This window comes from Neltuma alba, unplaced genomic scaffold, assembly GCF_004799145.2.
Source record: "Neltuma alba isolate B1F8T4 unplaced genomic scaffold, ASM479914v2 tig00002908_pilon, whole genome shotgun sequence".
Classification (NCBI taxonomy): Eukaryota; Viridiplantae; Streptophyta; class Magnoliopsida; order Fabales; family Fabaceae; genus Neltuma; species Neltuma alba.
Genome location: NW_021633067.1, coordinates 20865 through 44552, shown reverse-complemented (window position 1 = coordinate 44552; position 23688 = coordinate 20865). Strand labels below are relative to the sequence as shown.

The following is a 23688-nucleotide window of genomic DNA, read 5'->3' as shown; positions in this document are numbered from 1 at the left end:
ATCTCTTACCATCCAAAATATCAGGAGCGCCTCCTTTAACCCCAGGGCAATGAGTTGCAAAATGTCCTCTATAAAACAAATCTACTCGTCCTCTGACATTTAAAGAGATCGGGTTTGCTGATGTTGAGAGATGGAAGAAGCGCTTGTGTCTGAGGGATCACAGGGTTTACGGTTGGAAGAAGGGAAGGCAAAAGAAATAAGAGAAACATAATAAATGTACAAGTAAATTCCATTTCATCACTTTATCTTATATACCAAATAAATCATATGATCGAATATGATCGAATGCAAAGAACCTATTGAAAGTTACAACAAAGTAAATCCTTGGAGGTATGAAACTCTGCATAATTTCCTCCGTATCAGAAGAAATTCCCCAATCTACTCTGCCTTGATTTGACTCTGCCAATATTCCTTTTCCCATAGTTGTGCCTGTCTGGTTGCATTAGCTTTTCTGTCCCGGAAATCTTTCAGGAAGGAAACATCATCAGGAGGAATTGAGCATGGAAGTGAATCACTGGGAAACTTGACGAGCGACTCCTCCATGAACTTCCTCCAGTTTCCTTGTGCACCACACGCCATTGTTTCTGGACACAGCTCCGTAGCTGTAGGAGGCACTGTTGGTTTGAACTTTAACAGCTTTGCATATTCGTTCAAAAGATGAAACATGTAGTCGTATACATAGTCTATTTTCAAGTCCTCCTGCATGAACCTGCTAGCAGCTTCCCCTATTGCCTGAGCCTGCTCAAACCAAAACATTTCTCTTCTTTGGATTAAACTAATAACTTAGCAAGAATGGCTTGGTTTTGGTTTTCAAGTGGCAGTGTTAATATTACCTGATGAGTGTGATTGTTGCCCCATTCAACAGCAAATTTGAGAGAAGTGCACTTGGAAGAATCACTGACGGGCCAATAGTGTTGTAAAGGCATCATGCCTCTGATGAAGAAGTCATAGTACTTTGGCCTTACGTACAGTGTCATAGCATCACAAGCCAGTATGTATTTCTCACTCACCGACCATGCCCATCCTTCTATGTATATCTTATACCTAACCACAACAAAACAAAACAAAATGATACTCCAGCACAAATCTCTGCTGTTAAATAAAGTTTGAATATGGCTATAGATAAAGGAAAGTTGATCCTTGATATTCTCTTCTATCCAAAATCTGTTTTGTTAGCTTGATTCAGTGGCTAAGAGCTAGAAAAGGGCACAATCCAACAGCTGTACAATGTAATGAATGAGTTAGCTGTGGAATCAAGCCTCACAAACCAGATTTGGAATAGAACGCAACAGGGTTTCTGATAAAGGACCCTTCCCTACCTATGGGTGCATTGGTCCTCTAACTTGGATGCTTTATACCCTTGTTTGGACTCTTGTACCCAATCCTGTCATGAATTCAAACACATAACATATATTATAACTGATCAGCACAATCAAAAATAGCCACAAGTTTTAATGTGTTATCAAGTACTTTCAACAAATGCATGACATGTCAAAGAATGTCCTCACACTGAATTAGGAGTTCGTGCATGTTGGTTATGATTTGTCATTTATCGACATACCAGATTATTGAAACATAGAAAGTTGAATACCTGAACGTAGATACGAGTGTTCCAATCATGTTCATTAGAAACATTACACTTCATAAGGTCTCTTCTGGTAGGAGCCACGTGAGGGTTTCCCTTCCAATAAGCGTAAGGCACTCTGTCCTCCCACTTGATCTTCTTGTTCCCTTCTTTTATATCTTCTAATGTATCTTTCCATGGCTTTAAATTTATCTCAGCCCTATCATGAGTTCACAACATTAATGGGCGTAAAAATGATTTGATTAACATCTATATTCTAGAGAATTGAAGCATATCAAGCTAAATTCACAATCAATATCAATACATAACATGTGGAATGCATTATTTATAAATAGCAAACAGTAAGCCTCATTTGAAATCAATTTATTAGACTGTGCTTTTGCGGAAAAACCAGATGAAGTTATCAATTTTGTGGTGAGAGATTAGTTTGGATGGTTGCGGAATCGTTGTGTGAGAAAATGCAAGACAACATGGGTTAAGCAAGGGCAATGGGGAAGCATTCCAGTACACTATAAACAACATATGAGCTGGAAATATGACGATCAAGAATTGTGTCTTGCATCATAAATTCTGACTGGAAATCGTACATCTTCATTAAAAATATCCTCTCTTAAAAGAAAATTCATTAGGAATCATTTAATAATTTGGATTCTTAGAGAGACTAACTTAGTTGCTGATTAGCTCATTAAGGCTACTATCGAGGAGATATGCCCATCTAGTTGGATTTGCCCCCCCTCATCTTTTGTTGAAAGTTGAAACTATTGGATAAGGATGCTAAAGTTTCGACTGAAAAAGTTAAGATAGGGGTGGGTTGATTTGTATTAATTTTCTGAATTTTGCTATGTCTTCTGACTCCGTTGGTTGATATTGATATATGACGTTTTTTCTTTTTGGGGGGGGGGGGGAGTACTAAGATTTTTTTTGAAAAAAAAAAAAGCACTTTCTTAAACATATATGTCAGGATTATGAAATAATTACCATCCCCAAAAGGACCAATCCGGAAAGACGATGTCTAAACTCCGGTCGTCGGAGCAATATCGAAACAAGGGTGGTGGGCTGGCCTGTGGTCCACGGTGATGCCGGGAAGCTACGACGGGCCTATCATCACAGTCAAACATCATCTCCAAATCAGGCAATTTGGACGGGTACCATCTCGTGAGTTGCAATATGCCCCACAGAGTAAACAGATCTCTGGTCTGTATTGACTTCCTATACGTGTCCACGTACACCCTCCCGTCCAGGATCACCACCCTAAAATGGGCCGTCCTTCTCGCCCCCTCCACCATGTCCCTCGTGATTCCCGTCTCCCTCCAGGGCCGTAGATCTTCGTGGATGAATCTGAAGTGGGCGGGACACGTGCGGTTCCATGGACGGCTAGGATTGTGCCTGGCCGGGTAGTCTCTTGAGCATGTTTGCGTCTCGTTTTGTTTGGCGCATTTCAGAGGGAATTCTTGCCTGATTGGTGGGGGAAGAAGCTTCTCTTCTGACCTGGAAACTCCTGCAAATATTGACTACAAATACCAAAGCCCATAAATTATTTTAAAAAAAAAAAAAAAAGTATTATTCATTTTTCTACTTACTGTACGTACACATTTGTTTTCTTATATATATATAGATGAATTAATTGTAGCCCCATATTTTATATGGGGGTATAAAGTGAATTTTATTTCTATAACTGATCACTAGTGCACTTAGAATCTGAATTAATTAATCAGGGCAAAACAAATTTCTGGTAAAAATTTTCCTAAAATTCCAATGGAAAGAATTCATCTTTATTATATATGCTATTAATAATTAATACTTTCATAAATGCTTCTCCCCCGGAATTATACAAGCAAATATAAGTGCTGGGATTCACAGTGGACCCATAATTTCCTTATAATTTATCCAGCCAACTGAATGAGTTTAATTTTAAATACAGAAAACCAGATCGACGCAAAACCCATCAATATCACTGTTACTGATCTGTTGAAATCTGAAAATACTTGAGCTAAACCCATAGCATCATATGAACAGTGAATATGGTTGAATTACCATCTACACTTGTGAGCAAATCCACTGGGTAATTTCGATGAAACGATGTTTAGTGAAGCAGATAAAGGAAAACTACCACTGGTCATGCCAAAACCAAAATTTTGAACAACTTCTTACTTACATTTGAGTAAACAGATAAAATAAAAACTGATCATGAGAAAATGCATCTGTGAGTTTGGTAATTAAATGGCATGCGCGCTTGAATATAATAAGTTAATGGTGCGTGATAATTGATATTGAACTCACCACGTCAAACCTGCCGGCGAAGGAAGATAATAGAGTGGCCACGAAGCAGAAGACGACGACGACTATGGTGGTGGCAGCAGCCGATGCCGGAGTCTTCATGGGCCACCACTGGTACAGCCACCGCAGTCTCTGACGAGGATTGGAGGAAGAAGAACGACCCAGAAGAGTTTCAGGTATATCTCGTTATCTTTCTTCATGCTCTCCCCTGAGCTTTCTCTGTGATATATGTATGTATAGTTCTGCTCACTTCTGGGTCAGATATATTTACAGAGTTTGATTGTTGCTGGTGACATATATGGAATCCTCAAAACGTGTTTGGGTGAGTTTGATCTGTGCATGTGGAGGACTGCGAGAGGAGGAGGGGGAGAAAGAAGGTCCCATCACTCATAATTACAAAATGTTGACCCCTTCTTTATAAGTCTCGTTTCTTAACTTTTCTTTCCATGCATCCTGTCTTTAATATTTAACATAAGATTAGTTGCCTCGTCTAATAGATTTAAAAAAAAAAACTAATTAAGTTAACTATTTATAGTACTCCTCCGGTCGTTAATATAAACCCATTTAACTAATTTGATTAGATTAGGAAATTAGGTAAGTTAGTTAATTATAGAAAAATAACCATTTTTCCTAAACACCAAAATCATCTTTCTTAATACCCCTCTCCCTTTTTTACTTGATTATGGTTGAGAAGTATCTATAGGGGTAATTTAAGAAAATTAATAAATATGAGAAATGAGTCTTATATTTAGGACCAAAACCAACTCAAGAATTGAGTCCTATATTAAGAACAGGAGTAGTAATTAAGTGCTATCTTTTTAAAATGTTTTTACTATCACATATTAGCTTACCACGATAAGAAATATGAAAGTACAATCTGGATATTCTTTAAAAAAACAGTACGAGTCCCCTTATCGTCTTATATTGATCCCTTAGTTAATCTGGGTCAATTTTTTTAAAAAAAGGTTTTCGGGTTAATGTAATATGGATATTGATTATTTAAGCTGGCAGCTGGCTGTTTGCTACATAATCCAACGTCACTGGTGCCCGCCCGATGTAAAATCATCATCATTCTTAATTTGAGATTTTGTAATTTTAAAATATTTTTTTTTAGAATTTTTTTAAGAACAAATATAGTGGTGGGATATATACTAGTGGTTTTTTTTAAATCTCTATGCAATTTGTTACTTCCTATGAATGAGTATTTTAATAATTAAGAACTTTTATTAATTTAGTTAGTTGTAATGTCCAGAAAAGTGTTTTTTTAATGGAATAAATTTATTCAAAAGAACAAGTAAATACACAAGGCATAACACGATTACAAAGCAGCCCTCAGAAAAGTGTTTAATAAAAAGGATCAAAGCCAATCACTCCAAGGTTCTATAGAAAGAATCGGAAGAAATATTACACTTTTTTTTTTTTTGCCAACACACTATTTATTAATTATAAATAATCCAGTTTATTAAAATTTTATAAGGTAAATATGTAATTTTATTTCTAATTTTATTTCTTAAGTACACCCAGTTAGTGCAATTTTATTCATAATTCTTTTTTACAACTTTACCCATAATCTCTTTTTTATGTAAATTTATTAGGGTAAACTTGGGTCCACCCAGTTAGACAATAATTTGTTTGTATGATGTATTAAAAAAATCAATTTTAGAAATTTTAAATTAAAAATAAGAAATCATGTATGTCAAACATCATTTTGAGCTTCAATTACTTTTTAATTCAAAATTTTAATTTTGATACGTTGGCGCAAAAAAAAGTTAATTTTCATGACCTAAAAGCCATCCCAAACAAAGCCATATATATTAAAAAGTCATAAGTTTGCGTTTTTTGAATTGTATTAGTATATATTTAATTACTATGTTTTTATGAAAAGTATTAGTTCAAACATTTTAAAGTTATTTAACAGTTTCATATTTCCAAAAGTAGTTAAAGTTGAGGTTTTAATTTTAAAGTGGTTCCGAATTCTTTTGTGGTATTTATTTCATTTAATAAATCCAACTTTTTAACACATGCACCCCCCTTGCATTCAATTTTTTTTCAAAAAAAAAAAAGATTTTGGGCGTAGGCCCGTATTATTCACAGAAAAAATAAAATACAGCTAAACATAAGATAAATAATTTATATTATAAAATAAATCTCATATTTAAGACTGAGAGAGTATTTAGTTTTAGAGTATTATCAAATAATATGTATTCTACTTTTTTTTTTTTTAACAACTCATTCTATGTGAATATTTATTATTATTGGTCAATTACTTAGAAATGGAGTCAACGTTACGTTCAAGGCAAGCAAGCACACAGTTTTGGTTTGACCAATTGCAGGATAACTTCCCCTAATTCTGCCAAACTCCGGGAATCGTAAAAGTCTTTCAATTGTGAAGATCCAGTTTAGTTATATAATACAAATATTTTTTTTAATATTTCCCTTCAGCGATTATATATACCATTATGGAGTAATTATCTAGCATTTTATTTTATTTAAAAAATAAAGCTTAGTCCATATGGTATATGGAAAGAATGCACATTCTCATTGACTTGTGGCATAAACTATAAAATAATTAAGCTCACTTCCTTTTTTTTCTAACGTTCAATTAATGGCTTAAATTATTTGTTTCTGACCAGCAATAGCTTGGTAACCCAACTTGAAGGAGACGCATCAAGGGGGAGAAGGAATTTTATATATATATATATATATATATATTATATTTTAAATTAAGTATTTTTATATTAAATTTTTTTTATTTTAACAAAAATTTAAAATTACTGGAGACTAGTTATCTAGTAACAAAAATTTGATTTAAAAATTTAAATTACAAGATGTGAATAGATACGATAGGGGGCAAAAAAAAAAAAACAGACACGATGTTTTTATTTTATTTTTAATTGGCAATCCATCTACTGTTATTTCCTTCTCTTTACGGCCATCTAAATAGAACGATTCGTTAACTTTCTAGTATTAGTTAGAACTTATAAAAGATGAAGGATAAAAATGTTAACATCTATTTAAAAAGGTTTTTGTTTTCTTATGCATTGCATAGAAACTAGTTATCATGAATTAACTTTTTTTTTGTCAAGTCTATTTTTTTTTTTCCATTTGATCAATAGTTCTTTTTTCATACTTAGAGCGCAGAGAGTTCTCTCTGTCAACTCATGTTTCTGCTGCGCTTTCTTTTAAAAATACGTATTATGTTTGTTTTTAATCAGAAATTCTTCTACTTTTATTTCCTTCTCTTTATGGTTCTTAAATTGATGGACTCTTTTTTTTTTTTATTATTAATTAGGACTTAAAAGAAACAAAATATCAAAATTGTAACTTTCTACGACAAAACATATGTGTGTGCATGGATGTATATTCAAATTTTTATCTGAACTTCAAGATCTCTTTTTAGTTTTTATATCTGAGCTATGGCTAAGCAAATTGTCACTTATGAAATGTGTTAGTTTAATTTGGATGGAAAAATGAAGAAGTAATGGTTTCTAATTGGTAAATGATTCAGCGGCACGAAATGGTGTGCGTGAGCTGTTCAATAATTTGGTAAGGTCAATAACCATTTATGGCGCAATTCAGGTAATTTCCTTCCCATTTATGCTCGTTCTTATAGCTTAATTTATTACTATTCAATATGGTGGGCGATAAAATTAGAGTATTGCTCACGTGAGCCCCCCCGTTTGGGGGGGGGGTGGGTATTGCTCCCTATAAGGCGCCCGCATGCAATTACGTAACAATCAATTAATAAATAAGTTCAAATCTCACTGTCAGACGTGGGAATTTTGTTGGTGTGTCACTAGAAAACTTAACAATAAATATGAAGAATTTGATGTAACTATTTTCCGAATATATATAATTACTGGTAAAAAATATATAATATAAAATTTATAGTAAACCATATATATATTATAAATTACTGTATGATGAATCTCATTCGCAGTAAGGTGGGAGTTTCATTTCTATTATATTATTCTTCCGGTTCTAAATATAAAACTCTTTTTGTAGTATAAATTACACTATAAAAGAAGTTTTATATTTAGAACCGGAAGAATATTGTTGTTGAAGTAAAACAAAAGTTTCTAGAAGCATTTATTTACACAATTAGAGACAAAAAAAATTTTATACGCTTACCATATATTCCATAAATCACAATTGAAAAAAGGATTTTACTGTCATTTCAAATAAGCCCTTACTCTCCCTCCCAAGTCACAACCCATCCATGGGAGTTGGCTATCATTGTTATTTTCCTTTTTTTTTCCTTCTTACCCATCTCGTTAAGACCAATATTCATACAAAACATTAAACCATAATAGTTTCTGGTTTAAAAAAAAAAAAAAGGCCATAATAGTTCCTCATTACTTCCTGATATGATACGTTTTGGGTTTCGTTACAGCAAAGCTCAATATCAACCTTGAAGGACGCAAGAGAACATCGGAGCATGTTCATGCGCAGACTTTGTTTTACAAGCACCAGTGTCACTTTCAGACTTGGGTTCTGGAGCTTCAGCCAATGAGAACTGCTTATGTTTGCTAATTTCCTAGGTTCTGTGTTTTCCATTATATGTAATGTTCGTGCGTGTGTGACGATCACAAATTCTATCGTCACTTTTGTGGTCAACCGGCTTCTTCCTAAATCACAGTGTGGCTCAGCTATAAAGAGTTTGAACTAGCAGCACTAAGCTTCTTCAACACGCTGCACAGCCTCAGAAGTCAGAGCTTGAGGAGGATGTCCCTTTCCATGTTTTAACATGTGTTTTAGTTTAGGACGCTCTTCATGTGAGGTTCATACGTGTTCCTATAGAATTTCTCACTTGCGTTTTACGTTCGTTTATTTTCCCCATTTGTAAGCTTGGTTTTTTAGTTTCCTGTGTAGTTTGTATGACACGGTACTTGGAAGGCTATCCCGCATGTGTACCCAGAATAGTACCAAGAAAACGATGGATTGGATGAGTATGCCGCGAAAGGGCTCAAATACAATTCATGCATGCTAAAGAAAAGAGATATTCAAATCTCTCATGATTAGAAGCCTATCTTCAAGTTCAGATGGCGATCTGTTTCGCCAGTCATACTGCACTTTATGTCATGTCTACTTTAGTAAAATTATTTTAGTCAAAGTAGCTTTAATCATGCCAGAATCTTACATAAACTTATAAATGTAAAGGCAGCTTTAACCATCTCAGAATCATGTATCAACTCTATATCATGAAAAAACAGCCCTAACCATGTTAGAATCTTGAGTCATGCTTTGTTCAGAAGTTAGTAGAGTCAGAGTCTGTATAAAGGAAGATCTGGCAATATGAAGGGCGAAACTCACCTCATATCAAACTTCTATCAATGAAACCCAGTATTTTTTTTCCCCTCATGAATTTCTTCTAAATTTCTCCTCTTCCAAAATATCGAGCTAGTAGTATCTTACCCTGTCATGCAAAGGTTCAATTATGTTCTACGTTTGCCTCATATAGGATTTAGCTCTGTGCTAAGAGATGATGAAATTCCTAATGTGGCCTAAAGTTGAATACTTAATGAGGCCCTACCTGCATTAAGATTTTTATGCATCATGCTTAAATCTCCTATTATTTTTATTGGCACGATGACCTGTCATGTTGAGCTTTTTTATTTACTCGTACTACTTCTAATAATATTTGATCTTCATACAGCAAAACCAAGTTTGTGTTCATTAAGTTCAACTGTAAATTTTAGCCTCATCTGTCGCTAATGTCTTTCGGACACGGCAGGCAAAACTCAACCTCATCAATCATACTCTCAATCACTCGTTCATTCTATATACTCTTCTGGTCTTAAATATAGACCCTTATACTGTATACATAAGGGTCTTATATTTAAAACCGAAGAAATATATACGCAAAGGCCAATGTAGTTGAAAGACATAGTTTGATAAAAATGAGTGGAAAGAAAAAATGTTATTACCTCCGGCCTATAATATAAAATCCAATTTATAATTCTTGAACTAGAAATTAAATCTTACATTAAGGATCTAAGTAGTATATACAATTGAAAAAGAAAATAATTTGATGGAAAAATTTATATTTAGTATGATTGAAACATCAAGGTAAGGAAAATAAAAAATTTAATTTAATTATTTTCAATTTTTAATTAAAAACTTCTAAGATAAAATAAAATAATTTAGTAAAGCTTCTTAAAATAGTAAATAAAATAATTATATTTTCTATAAAAAAAATTCTCAACATATTAAAACAAAATGTCGTTTTCATTTTCAAGGACAATTGGCCTGAGCCTAAGCCCCTTTCTCGGCGAAGATTTTTGCTCTCATGTCCACGGGAAATTCAGTTCCCGAGGATTGCCGGTAAATTTCTAGCCGCTACCAAACATGTCAACTAAATGTGAACAAACGTATATAACGTCTAACAATCAATCACTCACAAATACAACCGATATAGGCTTACATAGTCAATAATCTCAGGATCTCAGCTATTTCAAGATAGGAAATGCCTGGCAATCCAATGGTTTCAAGAGCCACTCGCTAAAAGGAGGTTTCCCTTTAAGAACTTTACAAGATAATCGGTATTCTTCTGCCCCATCCTGCAAAGGATTGATCAGAGAGAACAGATTAGGAGGTTACAAATGATGATCCATCTTCTCACTAGTAACAGACAGTGTCTAGAAAATTTAAGAACTAATAGAAAATTTAAGAACTAATCAGGACCTTAAGTTCTTGATAAGTAACTCCATCAGCCAGAGATTCAAACGCTCAGGTCTCAGTGACAAGAAAAACTCCGACAGCCTCTTTCTGAGACGATACACTACCATAATTAGGGCCCAACAGGTAAAACTTTTAAGGGAGGTACTGGTAAGCTTACTTGCATAATGATGATTCCGTGGATGGGTAAAGTGCCCCTTTAGCAGAGGTGCCCTGTTTTCTTCCTGTGGTTCCCAGGATGACTTCATGCAAGCCACATTTATTCCAACAAATAGAATAGCTGCAAATTTGAGCATTCAGATATACTACAACATCAAACCATAAAAATTAAATGAGCACTGGGAATTTGCCAGCATTTGATGCCACGTACCCGCATGTTAGAGTGTTAGCAGCATTCTCACATGTTGAATGTCCTTGGGTGGTGCTGAAGCAGCCAGAAATAATGGCTACAAAATGAAAAATATGTCTAGCCACAGTTTCACCCATTTTAATAATCACGTGAAACTAGATATTCTACGAACCTGGTTCACCCGAAATGGACTTTTTAACTCATTTGAGAAGGGTAGGATGCGATCATACAATGCGCCTCTCAAGTTATCCTCAATATGAAGATTTTCAGAACTGTTAGGGGGCAATCCAACAGTAATAGAGGATATATAAACTGGTTGGAGAAAGTAGGAAAGCAAAGCCCCTGAAATAAGAGAAACAGTTACACCAGTCAAACCATCACTAGTGCTTACTATCACAATGTTCCAACAAAGTCACCGATATTCATCTACGCATGGATGAAGAATGGGAATAGATTAGGAATGACATCGTTAATTATGCGAAATCAGAATTAAACAATCTCAGACCAACATGTTACAATTTGATGTGTAGGTAACTGACCTAACTTGGTCCTCACCTTTGCGCCAATAATTTGATTATAAACATCTAAGCATTACTGTTACAAAATGTATCAGCTTTGTGGAAGAATAAATCAACATGCAACAGGAAATCATATAACCAAAGGTTTTGTGCAAAAGATATGCTGCAGAAACATCTGCATGAAACTAGTTCAACATTATCTATAAAAATTTTAAAATCATTACAGGAGTTTTCAATCTCAGTTATATGTAATCATGAAACTCCAACTTTAAGGAATGAAGTAATAGTTGCCCCACTTTAAGTACTTCTGACCTTGAACACCAACCAAATTCCATCGGGCTATCTTGTCAGAGCAACTAACTGACAGAGTTGTATCACCTCGGCCTGGCTTCCTCTGAACTTTTCCTATTTGTTTTGGACCATTATCTGGAGATGGAAACAAAATAATTCTCCTAAGACTATAAGAAATGAACGCCAGACAACTTTTGAAAAAAATTCCATCTGATATGCCATTAAAAAGATATACAATATGGTGAACATAGAATGAAATAATTTTGATAAGAAAATCACCAAAGAGAAATGTATAAAGATTGAAAGGCAGGGTAGGCACATAAACGCCTAATCAATCAAGAAATTCTCAGCACTTAGAGTACTCGTCTAGCAAAGATGAGATCCAACTAAACTTTCTGCCCATGGCCTTTGCTATATTACAAATGGATTGTTTGACCCTTATTGCTGGGAGGAGAGAAGGGGGGGAGGGGGGGCAGCTTTCTCAATTGGCAAAACTACAAGTAAATTGTATAATGATCTCCAACAAAACCACAAAATGACAAGTTAATGCAGACATAGCATTCTAGAGATTTTTGGGCAAGTGCCACAACAACTGCCCTATGGCAGAGACTTGAGATGGAGCTGGATCATAGTCAAGACATGGTTCTTGTCTAGGTGCATTTATAAATCTAGTGTTAAGCACTTAATCTAACAATCAATATCAGAGTTAAGGTAAGTGTTTGATTCCCACTGGGGAATTGCTGAGTGAGTGATGGTCGGCTGAGGTGTCATAGCCATATCCCATGACAGAGGCCCTAGTGCAGGGACGTCATAATGAAAAAGGAATTGTGCCCTGATGTGTGCGTGAGCGCGTGTCACTTAGTGATAGTTGTTCAGTCTAACAAAGATATCATATCTTTGACCCAATGGTAAACACCAAAATCACAAACAAGTAGTCAATCATTTCATCTATAATAAACCCACGATCCTCAAACAAATGTTTAGGGACAAAAGAGAAGTGATTGAAATATATGTGAAATTATATTTAACAAAGAAATCTAGTTATGGTAGAAATATAAAAGGTAAAAAGGGCTGTGAGAAAGTTATCTAAGCGATGCATCTAATCAAATTACTGGATATTATATGAACAAAACCCGTGGATTTTTTGGCTTACCCAGACACGATGATGAATTACTTTCTCCTAGAGAAACACCATCTGAAGGTAAGACCAGAGATCTGAGTGAAGCATCCCCGCCTACAAAAAGCGCCCAAATAAGGAATTAGCGTAAACCAAATCCACATATAACAATGACGGCAGGATTTTAACCATCAAAGACTTAAATTACATGGTAGCTGCGATATGTACATATGTAATTTCCAACCCTCTTTCAAGGCATAGCTTGCCGTATCAGGATACACTGGGGCCAACTCAAATGGTATGATATCATCCTCAACTTTGAACCGTTTGCATCCATTGCCAGGTATATGCTTATTACCAGTTTCAGTAAGATGTTGAATCTGTGTATAGAAGAACCTGGTGTGAATAGAAAAGAATGAACAAATATCCTTCACATGACAAAAAGGAGGACTTGCTTTCCTTACAAAAGCCTTTGAACACCCCAAATGGTAAAATGTCCAAAAATCACAGTAAATATTTTCCAGTATCAGAAATGTGGTTCGTATCAGCCATACAAATTTTTTTTTTAAAAAAAATGAATTTTCCAAATAGATATTCAAATTAGAGTGCCCAACTCCATATACAGTCTTAAAGTAAAGAAAATACCTTAACAAAGCTCTTCGTGATATAATTTCAGCATGAGAATCATTGACAACATCACCATAAGGGCGCAAAAGTGAGCGTCCAATACACTTCGTTCCTGTTCCCGAGAGAAACAACCTCCAAATCTGAAACCCGAAATGAACTAATGATTTCCTTTGCTCAATATATATGTACGTATATACAGCTTCCAATAGAGCAAGGGAAATGTACAGGACAGAAATCCAAATTTCTAGCTTGTATATGCCAAACAGACTTAGAGAGAGAGAGAGAGAGATTCAGAGAGCAAAGAAGACAGTGAGTGAACCATTGGAAGGAGAAGAAAGAAGGAAAGCAGCCAAGACAGTGACTTCGCGCCCTTGAGGTTTGCCTTTCTTGGGAAGAGAGTTGTACAAAGCAAAAACTGTATCCGATACTCTCTGCGCCCAACCCTTTTCATCTGAAGGTGAGACCGGCGAGGCCATGAACGCTGCTTTTGGAAGTGTTAAGACCGCCCTCAGTTACGACTGGACGCGGCCTGAACGGAATGAGTAAACTTTTACTCGTTTTCTTGGCGGAAAAAAGGAAAAATTCTCGTTTCTCTTGTTGGCAAAAGCGTGCAATAACTTGTGGATTGAATGAAAAATGATGGTAATTAATAATTAATAAATGTAAATAATGCACTGACCTAAATTTTTTTACACAAAAAAAAATATAAACAATGAATTGTAATATATAAAAAAAATATATTTATTTAGTTGTTAGTCACTTAACTCAAAAAACGTTAGTCGTTAATAACAACTTTTCATAACAATCATAATTATTTTGAAAGAAAAAACTTGATATATTAGTATCTGAAAATAATTTGCCTTAAAAATTAAAAACATACTTTAAAAAAAATAGAAAAACAATTACAAATTGATATCATCGTGAGCCATTGCAAGCTTGACAACAGCAATTTTATGATTTGCGTCAATGACGCTCCGAAGGTAAGCTGATATAATAATGAAAGAAAGTATCACTAGCGTTACTGCCACCATCTTGCGTCATACCCCAAAGCTAACATTCCCTGCCCTCAAACAACAGTTACAGCAATTATATTAATTATAGAAAATTAAAATATTTCCCATAATTTATCCGGCGCGAATAGAATGTAAGCACAAAAATTTTCGTTTGAGTATTTCAATTCCATATTATGTAACTTAATAATTTTAATTTTTTTAACACACTAATTGATAAGTAACGGCAAGTTATCATCACAAGCACTCCACCAGTGTAGGAATCACCCATAACTGCTTGTATGGCGTCCAAAAGGAATTCTGCGAGGCAAGCTAAGCAAAGCCACATGACGAATGTCACAATACATTAACATAAAAAGTTGCTAGCACCATTAGCATACAATTTCTGCAACAATTGTCCTCTCAACACCATGCACGATGCAACTAAGATTGCAAAGCCCATTCAAGTGTGGCAACGATCACATCAAGCACATGATCACTGCCAAGGCCCAACATAAGCAGGAAGATGCCAAGGCTAACATGATGTATCACTAGCAGTCTACAATCTAACAAATAGCATGATAACGAAGGGTCAATACATAAGGCGTAGAGGATCGTACAAAAGAAACTACAGCGACAGTCGAAAACAAACACTTGCAAATGTAACCATAGAAATTCCAAACTTGGCCCGACATATATAGGTCCTAGAAATTTTTCAGGGCTCTTAACCACAAAGTAACGAAAAAGCATTCAGCAAGGGGTCCAACAATACCCCAATGATCATTGCACATTGTTCCATCTTCCAGATTCAGAGCCACATACCCGCCCGCTTGAATGGCCACTCACATCAACCTGAGACACAGGAATAATCCATACACACACGTTACAAACTATAAGTACACTCACTGTATTAGATGTAATAAATTAAGCATCACAGCAAGTCAAACATTCTAAAACAGTGAAAGCATCCGGGCATAAAATAATGTACGGAAATGGTCTCAGATTTGAAAATACAACCCTTGACATGACCATCCTCTTAAAGGAAAAAAGATTAATAATAAGTCATCACGTGTCCTTGTATAAAGCATATTCAATAGAAAACCAATCAAAACCATTCAAGCTTTTTTTTTCTTTTTAAACTATGGACAACATTTAAACACACCACTCATAACCATGCGGACTAGAGCCAGAAACCTCGCTTCATGAAGAGGGAGGGATTTGGTAAAAACCATGCAATATTAATCATCAATAATGTACAAAACCATTTCATTTTGATTGGTTGGTGATTTTTTAAAAGATTACGCTGAGCTATTACCATCAATTTACGCTTTTCCTAAAAGGGATTTAATTGATTAAGCCATTGTCTAAACATGAGAATATATATTATGAAACCAACTTCTGTATTTTCAAAACATATTTTTACAAATGTATTTGCACTTCTCCACAACAATGATTGTCAGCCATCAGAGTGCCAACTATAAACACAACACAATTTTTCCCAGAACCTACCACTTACCATTGCTATTCACCACAGTTGGGAACACAACCCTGATAATTATCCAAGTCACCGGCAATAAATTGCCTGATCAATGTGTGGTGGAATTTGCTTTATTTCAGTGCCAAGTTCTTGCTCAATCCTATATCTGAACAAAATTGATAAGGAAAAAAAATCAATATCTATAGCAAATACGTTTAAATTCAAGTCTAAATGTATATTACATACAAATTAAAGCGATCCTCATAGGTGATCAAGTTAACTGCTAGACCAAGATGCCCAAACCTCCCTGAACGACCAACCTGTGGATAGGCAGAACACAAATGAGACTACAAAACATACAGAAAATTGCTACTAAGATAAACAAATTAAAAGAAGACTAAGAAGGCTCTAACATACCCTGTGCAGATAAGTTTCTGAATTCTTGGGAAAATCAAAATTAATGACCACATTAACTGCTTGAATGTCTATTCCCCTGGTAAAAAGATCTGCATTTGTTTTCCAATAAAGAGGAAACAATGATAAATTAGAAAAATAGAAGTCAAAACAAACAGCCAGTTTAGCATATGCTAATTCTAGACATGCTCTATACAATCAGACGGATTCAACAAATTTATAACAAATACCATCACTTGTCTCATCATCCGAACATTACCAATTAATTTCACAGAACAAATATGGGTTATACTAGTATAGATTACACAGTTAAATCCTGTAAATAAACAAATTAAAATAATTAAAGAATTTAAAAGATAAAGAAAAGTGGTCATCAGCCACAATTACATAAATGAAATAGCAATTTGGGGAAATAAGAACCACCACTAGCACACAGACTTAAAGACATTGTGGACTTTTTTGACTTTGATTTACTGTAAATAAGTTTAACAATTAGAGGTATTATTGTGCATTCTACTTTGTACAGGGGACATTTGAGTAAGCTTGCTTCTTCCACAGGCCTATAAATAGAGACCGCCAGCCCACTTGCAATTACCAGAAACATGCATTCAACGAGAATAGAAATTCTATAAAATTCTCTGATCATAGTTCTTCAGATATAAACAATGAGGGACAGGTAAGTGCAAAAGTACTAGAAACATACCCGTACAAACAAGATTTCTACAAGCACCATTGCGGAAGTCATGGAACACTCTGTTTCGATGATCTTGCAACATCTTTGCATGGATATAGAAGCATGAATAGCCAAGTTCTGTGATTTTCTTGGCAAGGAGCTCAACCCGATTCACCGAATTGCAGAAGATAATTGACTGATTTATTTGCAGCTGAAATGAACAAGCCATTACAATATTTATCTCTGGCTAAGATAAGTTTAGCGGGAAAAAAAAGGATAAAGATAGATCAAACCTTAGAGAAAAGTGTATTGAGGCAGTGGACTTTCTGTCTCTCTTCCACAAATGCATAAAATTGTGTAATACCTTTCAGAGTTAACTCATCCATAAGGTTAATGATATAAGGTTTCTGAAGATATCTATCTTTGAAGTCCTTAACAGTAACAGGAAAAGTAGCTGAAAACATCAGGATTTGACGGTTCGGAGGCATGAAATGAATCAATTGCTCTATTGAAGGTTGGAACTCTGGTGACAAAAGTTTATCAGCCTGAAAGACAAAAAAATTTTAAGATCCTCATATTGATAAACAATTATAATAGTTAGATGACTAATGTTTGGAAAGCCACATAAAGAGCACAAGTGAAGGGCAGAAGAATGATGCGCTCAACATTTACAATATAAATTGGAAATACATAATGCATACACCCTCCGTTGTGCGCACCCATTAAAAAGGCTGATAAGTAAACTAGATTTTAAAAAATATATATAATAGTATTTTATTACAATAACCTTACTTATTATAATGCCCTAATGAACTTCTCATTTGTTGAAGGGTGAAATTGTCCCCCCCAAAAAAAAAAAGCTTTCTTGAAAAACCTAAAGCAACAATTATTTTGAAACAAAACCAAACCTCCAGAATGACGATTATTTTGTAACCAAGGGGGCATTACCAACTTGGAAGTATAACAACAGACTCCCAATCCTAACAGATTTAACAAAATAAGAAAGATAACTAATCGGGCATCAAACCGTAATTTTTGAATAACCTCAAATTCTGTCTCTTCAAAACAGTTCTTGAACCTCCCCATCCCCTAACTGGATTCTATATACATTTGTAAAAGTTATTTACCTCATCCATAACAAGCATATTACAGTCTTTCAAAACGCAGACACCCTTCTTTGCAAGATCTAATATTCTTCCTGGAGTTCCAACAAGTAAATGAACGGGTTGATATAAACGCATGATATCATCTTTCAGGCTGGTACCACCCGTCGTAACCATGACTTGAATACTCAGATGCTTTCCGAGCTCTTTACACACTTGTGACGTTTGCAAAGCCAATTCACGTGTTGGGACCAGTATAACAACTACATAATAGATATAAGCAAAAATAGTCAGCATGAGTGGTGACTATCTCATTAAAAATAATTTGGACACCATCAACAATGGCACCAGCCATCTGCCATGACCATTTCCAATCAACTTGAAAAGCAAATTCTGTCTCTACATTTATCTTTCCAGTCTAATAATTACAAGGATGCAAGAGCAGTAAATAAAAACTTAACAACTAAAATAATTTTGAAAGAATTTAAAATGCATGGACAAAATAATATATATTTCTCAACAAATTCTTCTCAATGCAGAGCCTTCCAAGGCTAAAAGATAAAAAACAATTCCATGTCCTTTCATGCTGAGCTTATATCGTAACAGGCTCCACTAGTTTCCAAGAAATAAAGCTTCTAGCAGGACAAACCTTGAATAACATTGTTATCCTGATCAATTTTTTCTAGTGCCGGAACGCAAAAGGCAGCTGTTTTTCCAGTTCCATTTTTTGCTCTAGCGAGAATGTCACTACCAGTAAGAGCAATTGGGATACTTTCTTCCTGGATAGGAGAAGGCCTTTCAAAACCCTTCTCATATATTCCCATAAGCAGCTCACGCTTCAAAAAGTAATCTTCAAATTCATTTCCTTTAGTTGCTGTCACATCCTAGGAAACAATAAGACAGGTACAATTTATTAGGCTTTTCAAATAAACGGAAAAACATCATGTGAACGTCATGCAAAATGTGAGGGTAAAATCAGTGCGGATAATCAATCAATCAACGCATAAGATAATATTAATCAAAAGCATACCTCAGTCCTATAGCGAGTATCAGGTGGTGGTATCTTCAATCTTGCCTTCCAATCTTGAGAACTAACAACATAAAACGAAGGAGGATAATATTAGGACACCTTCAATTATTTGTTTAAAACCTAAAAATTAGTTATGTTCAGCAGTGAAGTATGCTGCTGCCATGAAAATGCATGCCACAGCTGTCAAGTAAACAGGTTTACATGGCGCCAGTTCCAAAATCTTTGACAAACTCAAAAAATCATAATTGAGCATATATTAATCCCATGCCTGAAAAAATCGCAACTGGCATTAAGCCTGCGTTAAGGGAATAAGAGCTCCACCGTGAATTTGAGTATTAAGGTGCAACAGATTTGCATGCGTAGAGAAGGTTCCATTTAGTAATCGGACATAATTTAAAATATGCAAATCAGAACCTTGGTGAACGGAAAGAAGGAGGAAAAAGAGAGAACTGAGAATTAATGAAGCACTTCTACTTGTTCCATAAGTTAGCAAAATTATGATCATTTAGAACAATCCCAACTTTAAATACCTTGCAGGCAATCAGATAGAAGAAAACAGAAAGCCCTAGAGTCGCTTCTTGAACAAAAAGAGAAAGAAATTAGACAAATCGTTGTATTGATCATTAAAACGATGTTAACAGTCCAAAATTTCTCAACCTATCTAGTCAAACAAACACCAAACAAGAGAAAGAAAAAAAAAAGTCTCTAAATACGAAGATGTTGCTGTTTGTTTATTTGATATTCTTAGGCAGAAAGTCAATCACACACATCTAATTACCAATACGGAAAAGGTGTCGTGCCAAGTACATTCTTTTCTAACCCCAAAGTTTCAAAATCCTATACACCTCCAACACATTCAATCTTAGCACATTGCACTTCCATGATAAGGAGCATGTCTAAGACATAAAATTTCAAGAACTGCACCTCGAATCAACGGCTTCAGACTGCACAGTCTTCTCGACCTCGTCAACTACGTTAGAATCAGCACCAATCAATTGCGTTCTTCTAAGCCATTGTTGTTGTTGCTGCTGCTGCTGCTGTTGTAACTGCTGATGTTGCTGTTGGTACTGTTGATACTGATGCGGATACTGCTGTTGGTTCTGCACTAAGTGCCTTTGCACATACTGTTGCTGAGGGGGTCGCGGTTGAAACGCAGGGTTCGAGTTCATGCCTCCCCCCCGACCTACGCCAATCCCAGGTGGATACCTAGCTCTATTGTTCATTCCGCCGATTCAAAAGAAAAAAACCCACCGAAATTTCTAAGAAAAAATGTACAAAATGTCAAAGATGCTACAAACTACAAATTTAGGGTTTCTTGCAAAGTGGAACCACGCCCACAAATGCTTCTAGAATGGCTTGCGTTTAAACCTAAATCTGCCAAAATCTAAAATTTCTGAGTATAATACAGAGCTAAAGGACCCAAAAATAGAGAGGGTTTCTACTGTGATGGCAGGAATAAAGTGACGGCAAAAATCGTTAGGGATTTGTACAGATCTACGCAAAAATAGTGCAATATGAAGAGAGGGTTGGCCGTAATCTATATTCTGCTCAGAAAAATTGACGAAAAACCAGAAATCGAACAAGAGGAAAATGATTTCTTGATTTCTCTTGCTTGCTTGGTGTTTCTTGGGATTGATTGCGACGTTGTCGTAGCAGCAGGAATGGCGAGACCTCCTTCCAAGTTCCTAGGGCGTCAAAAAGAAGATTTGTTCAGTTGGGTGAATGGCCCCGCTTCTTGGCTAATAATGCACAAAGCATCGCACTTCTTTTAAACCCGCTTTTCGGGCCATCATAGACCGACTTTATATATTATGGACAAATATATACTTAAATAGATACTGTTAATTAACGAAAATGATATAAATTAACATTTTAAATCTTAAATATGCTTCTACAACTTGCATGCCGTCACCATACGGCTGTTTTTTTTTTAATTATTGTTAAATTAATATTCTTCAGATTCTTTTTATAAGCTCTAATGAATTACTTTATATTAGTTGCGATAATTGATTAAAATTAATCATTCTTTTATAAAACCTCAAAATTACATTCAATAAAGTCAGTAGTTATAAAAAAATTGATTAATTATTATGCAAAAATATGGAACTCCCAACCCTTCAAGTGACTCTTTGGGCTCTCTTTCACCACACGTAAATTAATATTCTTCTCTCGTCATATATTCTTTTCTCTTCAGTTTGTCTCTTGCTCCATAAAGAATCAGGCATGGAGGAGTAGAGGCCGTTCAACTTCTGGATGTGAGATGTTGGTTAAGGTCTCTCCCCACACGTTCTCATTTGCCCAAGACCAGAAAAAGGATGAAATACCACAAAACATGATTCGACGGGGTTAATAGGAATTAGGAAGAAAAGAAAACGTGTTGGTGTTTTCTTTTATCAATTTGTATGTGATACTTTTGAAAAGCAAAGTAATATACTAAATACTCAGATCATAAAAGAAAGTATACCCTTAAAACTATCTAGCGAAAAAGGTGAACTCCAAACCATAATAAAAGGAGGGGAAAAAACAGCAGAGACAAGGCCATAATGCATATCAAGCTTTTTTTTCCAGGTCCACAACGCCCTTCTCTTCCTATGCTCAATCATCATAACAGAATGGTCAAGCCTTTTGAATCCAGGCAAACAGTATAAACTTCCCAGTGCACTAAATTTAGGGAATGAGATTAAGATGCTAATTACATGCATCAAATTCATGACGATAATACAGGGAAAACTGGCAAGGGTTTCTACCCTCCAAAAACACCAAAAAGTAGCATCTTTATTTGTTGCGTTTGGCAGCACGTCTTCCTTGGCCTTTCTTGGGGGGTCCTTTTCCTCGCCGCTTCAACATTTCCAGTCTTGATAAGCGCCTGTAGGAAGATAATAAGCATAAAAAATCACATTACTATCCACACAATTAGTAAAAGCCAGAAGGGTTTCGATAAAAACACAACATCATTTAGATAACCAATGTTAACCACTGACCAACTTGTTCTCTTAAACATAGAGCAGATATTGTAGAAGTTTTTATGTTGAGAAATAGGCACCGACTTATAGGTAAAAAAGTAAGCAAAAATACCCAATCAATACAGAATGAAATCCCGCTGGGGAAACACCAAAATGAAACTATATTTCATTCGCCTAGGTCTAGCTTTTGTTTTCGAAAAGAATGAAATCACACAAAGGAATCAACAAAAAAGGAACAAAACTCAGAGGCATGGAGTGGACACCAATGGCAAACAGATCATTCAGACGGTGGAGCAACAACCCAAAAGATCTTATTTTCCTGACAGATTGTTAAAAAAATCCATAGTAGATAAGATCGATGTTTTGATGTTTGATTGCTGTTCAGAGTTTTATTTGGATATTGAAGTGCAGTGAAGCAATTCAAATTCCTGAAAAGAATAACCCATATTCCTTAACATGCAGAGACCATCACGCAGCTTAATGCACGTTTAATTTCATGTTAGATATGCCGTAAAGCTTGTTAATCAATAAAAATAAACTGCTAGGTAACAAAAAATAGTAAGCAGATTGTCCAGATAACGGGCAAAGAGCCAAAATATAACATTCTGCCATGAGACCAAGAATTGCTGCCTAAAGATAGGTGCTATCCGACCTTATTTATAAGAAACAAGTGATATTTAAAATTTAACAAGTCATTTACCAGCATATTTATAAAGCTCTAGAACTGTGTGTAGTTTTCCAAAAGCTTTGAATTTAGACAAACAGACTGATTCTATGGGATCAAATGTGTGCAACGGCATCATAAGAAAGCCGGAGTCAACTGGGTCAAATAGTATTACTAGGGATGGGAACTCCAAGATTAGCCTTAGAAATGAGTAAGAACATAAGTTCAGAGTATAGGAAATGAATAAGAGCCTGACGAGTCATTCTCAAAAAAATTAGAAAATATATGATTTAATCTTGCCAACATCTGAAATTGCTTGAAAAAGATAATTAACGCAAAGTATGTTATTTTCCAAGTGTGGTCGATGACCAAATTGTTAATTTTCCCAAAAGAAAAACAGAATGAAGAAGACCCAGAACCTACTTCTGCACAAATTGATAGTCAAAACATAACCCACAATCCAAAATACCACAGAGACAAACAAACAAACACATGGCAGACATGCAGCATTCACTGTGCTTGGTTTCATGTCGTTCGAGTGAGAGAGCAGGGAAAGAGAGAAGTTACTCTTGCTCTTGCTGGGCCATGACGAGAGGGTCGTCTCGCTGAATGTCATAAGGGTACCACTGCGCCACTTTTTCACCGATAAGCTTCTTCCGCAGAAGCTTATGTGCAGATCTCTTGCCTGTGGGATTGAGCACATGTCCGAATATCCTTGCTCGCGCCTCAGTCACTCCCTGTGTTACGGCCGCCGCCAGAATGCTCTTCAAGCTCCCGCTCGCCATTTTTGCTTTCGCCAACAGCCTGCCTTCGTCCCTCCGACGTTTTAGCCCAGGCGGATCAGAAACGAGATGGATCGGGTTGAATCAGTTCCCGACTCATTTTAAGTTTTAACCCGAGTTATGTGAGCCGTATGAATAAAATTATAAGTCA

At 35.5% G+C, this 23688-nt stretch overlaps 2 protein-coding genes and 2 pseudogenes across 2 annotated transcripts; all 4 read right to left on the bottom strand.

Moving 5' to 3' along the window:
• Nucleotides 1–239: 239 nt before the first annotated feature.
• On the bottom strand, nt 240–4062 carry LOC114739793 (O-glucosyltransferase rumi homolog; annotated as a pseudogene).
• A 6226-nt stretch (nt 4063–10288) lies between these two features.
• Nucleotides 10289–13962, bottom strand: LOC114739792 (tRNA-specific adenosine deaminase TAD1-like; annotated as a pseudogene).
• An 803-nt stretch (nt 13963–14765) lies between these two features.
• Nucleotides 14766–20857, bottom strand: LOC114739791 (DEAD-box ATP-dependent RNA helicase 8-like). The gene is made up of 10 exons (XM_028927869.1): nt 20053–20857; nt 19129–19189; nt 18748–18982; nt 18123–18361; nt 17289–17540; nt 17026–17206; nt 16326–16414; nt 16155–16228; nt 15948–16074; nt 14766–15283 (listed from the first exon to the last, which is right to left on the bottom strand). Exons 1-9 carry the CDS (start codon nt 20349–20351, stop codon nt 15996–15998), a joined length of 1509 nt encoding a protein of 502 aa, XP_028783702.1. The 5' UTR covers nt 20352–20857; the 3' UTR covers nt 14766–15283; nt 15948–15995.
• Nucleotides 20858–21654: 797 nt separating this feature from the next.
• On the bottom strand, nt 21655–23600 carry LOC114739797 (28S ribosomal protein S33, mitochondrial). Its single transcript, XM_028927873.1, has 2 exons — nt 23323–23600; nt 21655–21994 (listed from the first exon to the last, which is right to left on the bottom strand). Exons 1-2 carry the CDS (start codon nt 23538–23540, stop codon nt 21904–21906), a joined length of 309 nt encoding a protein of 102 aa, XP_028783706.1. The 5' UTR covers nt 23541–23600; the 3' UTR covers nt 21655–21903.
• Nucleotides 23601–23688: the final 88 nt, after the last annotated feature.